Source organism: Hyperoodon ampullatus (genome assembly GCF_949752795.1).
Source record: "Hyperoodon ampullatus genome assembly, chromosome: 13".
NCBI classification, from domain to species: domain Eukaryota; kingdom Metazoa; phylum Chordata; class Mammalia; order Artiodactyla; family Ziphiidae; genus Hyperoodon; species Hyperoodon ampullatus.
The window spans coordinates 26576140-26583227 of NC_136926.1; the positions used below are offsets into that span (position 1 = coordinate 26576140).

Sequence of the window (7088 nt, forward strand, 5' to 3'; positions counted from 1 at the left end):
GCGCCTGGCCCAGCTTCTGCTGGTACCAAGATGCATGTTTATGCATGACGTTACCTCCTGAGCAGGTGATCCTGACCTTGTTCTGGGGGCTATTGACACTGAGGGCGGCTGGGTCAGTTCATAGGAGGCCGTGGAGCCTGTAAGAGAGGAGGAGAGGGGACTTCCCTGGTGGTCCAGTGGCTAAGACTCTGCGCTCCCAATGCAGGGGGCCGGAGTTTGATCCCTGGTCAGGGAACTAGATTTCACAGGCCGTAACTAAGGAGCCCACATGCTGCAACTAAGACCCGGCGCGTCTTAGTTAAATAAATAAATATTTTTTAAAAAAAGAGAGAGAGAGAGGAGGGGAGAGGGGACTTGAAGATGAAGTCCCATTCCCAGGGGCTCCCACCCTCAGGCTGATCCTGTAGCAGCTGCGGGGGGGTGGGGGTGGGGGGGTGGGGGGGAACGGTGCGCAGCACCTGTGCAGAGAGTGAGGAGGGGAACAGGAGAGGGGTCCAGGCCATGGTGGAGACGCCCCGAGCTCTGTCTTCTGCACCTGGAGCTGGGCAGGGCCTCCCAGACCCTCTCATTGTGGCTCATGCAAACCTGACCCCTCCTGTCTTTGCTGTGGGCTCCCTGTGCCTCTGAGGCCCTGGTCCCAGTTAGGGGCGCGGCCATCTCGCTGGGCTCCCCACACCCCGCAGGGCTTCTTCCTCTGCCCTCCTGCCTCAGGGAAGGCTGGCTCTGCCTTTGGGTCTGAGATGTGGTCAGGGCCCCAGAACTGGCCCCATACGTGCCTCCTGCCGTGGGCGCCCCCTTCAGGCGGCTCAGAGCAGAAACAGGAGCAGAGCCCCCTCCTTCCGGTTGCTCTCCGATGCCTGCAGCACTGCCGCCTGGCCCTGGTCACACCTCCCAGGGAACATTCATCCCTTTTATGAAGGGTCGTTTGCATTTCAGGCATCTCTCAGGCCTGGGTCTACACAGATTCACAAGAAACAAACCAGTAGTCCCACTCGTCCAGTGGTCCTTGCGGCAGGCGGTTTTGACGGGGGAAGAGGTGCTGCTGGCAGCGCCATATCCCTGTCTGTTTCCCTGGGCGGCAAAGCTCAGAGTGAGGGGTGGTCCGTGGGATTGAGGAAACCAAGGCCGCAGCAATAGCCCCTCCAGGGAGAGGCCTCCAGTTTCCGTCTGGAGAGGGCTGAGAAAGTGGAGCGTGAGGGGTGTGGTGCGGAGGCTCATCCCAGGAGGGGAAAGTGGACGCGGGGGTGGGGGCGCGGGGCTGCCAGGAGGGCAGCTGCAATCCGGGAGTCAGGGCTGCGAAGCCACAGCTGGAGGGTGGTCGAAACGCCCAAACATCCGGGTCTGAGTGGGAGGGAAGGGCCTGTGCTTCTGAGCCAGAAGGAGCCAGAAGGAGCCAGAGGTCAACCGTGGGAGGTGAGCATGCTCTGTGCGTACAGGCACACCTGTTACGTTGCTTCTGGTTTCCAGGTGCTCCTGAGAAGCATCTCCAGAGCATCACCTGCTTGCCCACATGGGTGGTTTGAGTGAGAGTGCCTTAGTGAGACTGAACCAGATGACAAGGGCGCAGGAAGTGCTCTGAGACTTTCACGTGCGTGGAACCGCCAGGGATCTTGTGAAAATGCGGGTTCAGGCTCAGCAGGTCTGTGGTGACCGGGACACAGGGCATTTTTTACAAGCTCCCAGGTGATGCTGCCGCTGCCAGCCTGTGGACCCACATGGCGTAACGGGGTGTAAAGGTCACTCTGCACTGCCCCCTGGCGGCCTTGGTACGCGGTGTCTGTACTTGTCCAGTGGGTGATGGAGGCCATCGGTGGTCACCGCGGCCGGAGGGGCGATTCCCAGGGACAGCTCTGACGTCCGCTGAACTGAAGCTGAGGTTGAACTGGATTGTCAGAGGGTAGAACCTCGGGAAGCCGCGTTTCTGGGTCAAGGAAGTACTGATGAGATGCAGGAAATGAGAGGAGGGTTTGGGTTTGAGGAGCTTTTGCAGACTCCCCAGGTGGACGGCAGTCACTGGAAGTGGAGGGAGGGAGAGGAGCGGTCGTGGTCGGCCTGTGAGGACGACCATCCTCCCAGCACCACCTCCCTCAGCTGCAGTCCAAATAGTCCCGCGGAGGAGAACCCTGCTCCCAATTCCTGGCCTCCGGCACCATTATGCCTTGAGGGCATGAAACAGAGCTTTAACTTTTTTTATTTTTATTTCTTTAATTTTGAGAGAGTGGTGTAAGGTGGGTACTGTTATCCTGAACTTATCCTTAATTTTTCTTCTTTTGGGTGAGTAAACTGTTTGGGATCCTGGCTTAGTAACTACCAGTATCACATGGAGGATTGGATCACTTTGGATCTTGCCAATCCCATCACAACCACACCGGCCTCTGTGTGCACAGAGAGCCCTTGCATTTTCACTCTGTCTGACTGGCACGTTCCATCCCCCAAGACCTCTGGGCCTTCCTCAGATCCTCTCCTCTGAGGATCTGGAGGTCTAACTCAGGTCAGAATGTTCGGGCCTCTGGTCTTCAGTACCGCTGGTGACATGTCCAAGCCTGCTGGGTTCTGTGTTTCTGGGCCAGACTTGGGAGCGGCGTCAAACATTTCTGTGCACAGACCACAGCTCTCAGCATCCCTGCACCCCTGTTCTGTATCACAGTCAGGAACCCTGTTTTGATACTTGGGGGTGGGGGAGCTCTTTGGGTACCAGGCAGCAAATCCCAACAATCTGGGAACCCCACCTTCTCCAACATCTCTCGCCTCCATTAACAATTCAGAAAGTTTCCCAAATGTTCCATTCCCTGCACTGACCTTTTTCAATCTTTTCCTTCCACATCACTCCTGATTACTGGATATAATCACTGGATTTGCAAGTTTTCCCTTCTTAGGGAATCACAATGACCCCAGCTGTCTAATGGGGTTCTGGAATGCTGAGGTCTTTGGGACCCAAGAATTCATTCAGTCGTGCATTTGTTTATACATCCACTTACTCAACTCCGTTATCAGTGTATATCAGACCCAGAAAATGAGATGAAGAGGTCCTTCTCACTGAGAATTTACGGATTAGTAGAGGAGAGAGACTTGCAAACTAAGTTCAGAGCTGCGCAGCAGGTGCTAAATATAGTTAGGAAAACACGATGTTCGCACATCGCAGGAAGTTAATAACTGCATAAAGAGGTCAAGGAAGTCTTGCCCAAGGAGTGACAGTGGAGATAACTGCAGACCCCAGAGGCGGTGCAGCCAGCTGGGGGTCATGGCAAAGGGACAGGAAGTCCACTGGCAAGTAGATGGCTTGGGCAGAGGTTTGGAGGCAACCGAGAGCATCAGCAGAAACAGATGGTGAGGGCAGTGCACAAGAAATGGGACTTGGGACAGAATCTGGGCCAGTCTCCAAAGGCTGTGTCACAACATGGAGTCTGAATTTTACCCCTTCAACCTGTACTGTCCTGTCGCAGCCAAGGCAACTGTGGACCACTCGGAATGTGACCGGTCCAAATTGAGATGAGCCCCGAATATAAATACACACTGGGTTTTGAAGATTTAGTATGAAAAAAGAGTTAACCAACTCATAACTAATTGTACATTGCATGTTTAAATGATAATATTTGAAATGCATTGGTTTAAATAAAATATGCTATTAAACATCATTTCATCTGTTTCTTTTTATCTTTTTTAAAAAAATGTAGCTACCAGAGAATTGGAAACGGCAGATGTGGCTTGCATCCGTACCTTTGAGGGTGGGAGACAATCGAGGCCAGAGCGGAGAAGCTGCACGGATCCAGCTGCAAGACTGGATCTGGGAGTAATAAAGATGAGGAGTGGAGGATCCAAGCTGCAGCAGGATGATGGGCAGGAGGCCAGATTATGACCAGGTAAGAAATGACTCAGACTAAAGGAAAGGTTTAGACAAGGGGGAGGCCAGGCCTGGTGACTGATGAGGAAATGATACCACTACTTTGTTGAGCGTGCGTTACAGTCAAGTGCAGGTTAAGCATTTTATAGAAATTAATTGGTGCTATTATTGTCCTCTTTACAAACAACACTGCAAATGTTGGCCTAGCGTCCAAATGACCCTTCTGAGGCTGACCAGAGCTAAGACTCATGCTCTGCTTGGCCCGAGGCCCGGGTGCAAGTTCCCATCCTCCAGGAATATGGTGGGGCAGGCGTGCTGGGATGATGGAGGAGCTGACCTGACTCCCTGCTCTCTGGGTTTCTTGTCGTGGCTTGGAATCCCAGAATCACAAAGGATGAAAGCAAGGAAAGAACAGGTTACAAGCGGGTGACAGAGTTCTTTGGGGACCACCTAGATGGCCTTTGGAAACCTGGGCCTGGAGGCCCCTGCCAGGAGACAAAGACTTCATGCAGGAAGAACTCAGTGCATTTCAGAGAGTGGAAGCCCAAAGGGTGCTGAGAACTGGCCTGAGCTGAGACCATTGTTTTACAGGCGACTCAGGCCACACATGGAAGGGCTGATATTGACATGAATGTACCCTTCGGGGTCTTTTCAGCCATGATAAATGGACATTCTCAGCCAAGTTTGGATCACAGGGGAGATGGTTTGCCTGGCACCTCTCTGAGTGGGAGGCATGTCCACACGTGGTGTGGACGTGGGTGTACAGGGTCCCTCCCTGCAGAGCACACACTGACTCACCACCCAGGGGCTCAGGGTGCAGATGTGGGCCAGGGTAGGAGGAACCCACTGTTCCCTCTTTACCCGACAAGCTCATCGGCAAGGCCACACACACGCCTTGTATCCCTCCTGCCCCCGGGTCTTCCAAGGGTCCAGAGGGTTAGTACCATGGAGTCCTCAGGCAGGAGGAGTTGAGGGTGACCTTGATCACCCCACTGAGTGTGGTTTGGCTGAAACCTAGAGGCAGGAACTGGGTGTTTCTCTGGAACAGGGGTCAGCAAAGTATGGCCTGAGTGCCACATCCAGCCCAGCCCTGTCTGTTTCTGTAAATAAAGTTTAATAGGAAACAGCCATGCCCACATGTTCACGTATTGTCTGTGGATGCTTTTGAGCCATAAGGACAGAAATGAGTAGTTGCCACAAAGATCATATGGCCCAGAAAGCCAAAAATATTTACTACATGGCTCTTTACAGAAAATATTTGCCAGCCCTGCCGCTTTCCTGCACAGAAGAGGAAATGTCTTTCTCTCTCCTAGACCAGTGTTTCTCAGGTGGGGTGTTTTTGCCACCTTGGGGGCCTTTGGTGATGCCTGGAGACATTTTTGGTTGTCATAACGAGGGGAGGAGGGTGTTTGGTGGGTAGAGGCCAGGGATGCTGCTCGACATCCTGCAGTGCACAGGACAGCCCCCTACAACAAAGAGCCATCTGGCCCAGCGAAGGACCTAGACCACCCCTATCACTGGGCATGGCTCTCCTCCCCAGGGGCCCAATGAAGGCATTTTCTAAGCTGCTTACCCTGTGCACAATCAGGTGACAATAGGGGGTCCTGTCCCTGTCAGGGGCATCCCCCAAGATGCTATGGCAGCCCCCTGCCTCCCAGAACCCACAAGACCAGGGGCTCCGGCCAAGCAGACCAAGTGACTGGCCAGGTCTCCTGGGACCTTCACCCTGGTTGGGTCTTGGGTGCATCCCGCTCATTCTGACTGTTCGCAGAACATCTGGGGCCTCCTTGGAACAAATTCAGACCACCCAGCAAAACAACTTCCCAAGACACAAGCAGATTTAATTTCCGAATCCAGCCTCCAAAGGGGTTTCCAGGAGCTTCTCCTCGCCTGGGGCAGCCCAAGACCCCACCCTCCTCACCACACCACCCTCCCCTCGGGGATGCGTGCCCTTCTGTCTTTGGTTCAAGGTAAGCGTGTCCTAGGGTGCCTGGGAGCCTGGAGCAGCAGGCTCCATTTCTTCCCTCCTCTCTCTCTGCATCTCCAGCTCCTGCTCCATGCCCTGGACCCCCACGGCGCAGAAATACACAGCCTCATCCTCCGGCTGAAGATCAGAGATGCTCAAATACCCTATGTTCTTAGCCAGGTCTTTGGAGCCAGAGAAGCGAAGGGGGACCTTGGGGCCCTGGTTCTTGTCCGAGTGGGAGAAATATCTCAGCAGGAACCTTGGGGGGTGGCCGGACCTCTGCTGGTACCAGTAGATGCTGTGAACACCGACATCATGGTCACTGCTCAGCGTGCAGGCCAGGCGGATCGTGGTTCCAAGGGACGAGGACACGGATGGCGGCTGATTCAGCACCGGCTGAGGGCCACAAGCTGGGGACACAGGAGGACGTGGGTATCCAGGGCAAAGCAGGGTGAGGGAAGGGGCCGGGGGCCTTGAGCTCTGGGGGTTCTCACCTGTGCAGTGGGCCAGAAGCGCCAGCAGGACAGGGGTCCAGGACATGGTGCAGCCGAGCAGAGCTCTGCCTCCAGTGTGCACTGGGGCCCCAGGCCCTCATGGGGCTGAGCCAGCACCCTCCTCCGCCCTCCCAGGGGTGGGGCCTTGCACACCCAGTTCCCAGTGGCCATCCCAGACTTCTTGGGTTTGCATTGTCGGTTAGGGGGACGGCCCCGTGGTGGCCTTTGCGGCTCCTGCCTTGACCCCAAGGAAGCGTTTAGGGAGGAAGCACCTGCTTGGAGCTCGTGGGCCAGTGCCCAGGAGGCCAGGCTCGAGTCCCCGAGGCGGTGACCTCAACATCCCCCTGAAGAAGATGAGCCTCACAGAATAAGGTTCTTGTGCACATTTATGTGCCTGGTGAACCGGGAAGAGAGGACAGGTACTCAGGGTGGAAAATACCTGCTTGGTGCTGCAGAAAGTGTAAGGGGCCTGGGGTGAGGGGGCCACTCTGCCCACTCCCATGTCCCTAGCAGGCCCTCCACCCAAACCCAGCCCCTTTCCTCCTGGAGTAACGCTTCCTGGAAGGGAGCATCTTGGGGGCCCCCATGTGGGGCCCAGGGCAGGTGGCGGTGGAGGTACAGTACCCTGACCCACTGCAGCCCTGCCCTGGGCCTCTGCCCCCTCCTCCTCATGGTGGTCTCCCCAGGGATCGGGGGAGGAGGCATAAGTGAGCTCAGTGGTCCTGGGGGCCCACTTCTTGGCCAGACCTGCACCTGCACCCTCAGGTCCATAAATAAGATGCTGTGT

At 55.5% G+C, this 7088-nt stretch overlaps 1 protein-coding gene across 1 annotated transcript; it reads right to left on the minus strand.

The window, feature by feature from the left end:
- Positions 1-5822: 5822 nt before the first annotated feature.
- Positions 5823-6347, minus strand: VPREB1 (V-set pre-B cell surrogate light chain 1; the record flags this gene model as incomplete). The annotated part of the gene is made up of 2 exons (XM_079717286.1): positions 5823-6217; positions 6302-6347. The coding sequence occupies 2 exons, from the start codon at positions 6345-6347 to the stop codon at positions 5823-5825; spliced, it is 441 nt and encodes a 146-aa protein (XP_079573412.1).
- Between the last annotated feature and the right edge of the window lie 741 nt (positions 6348-7088).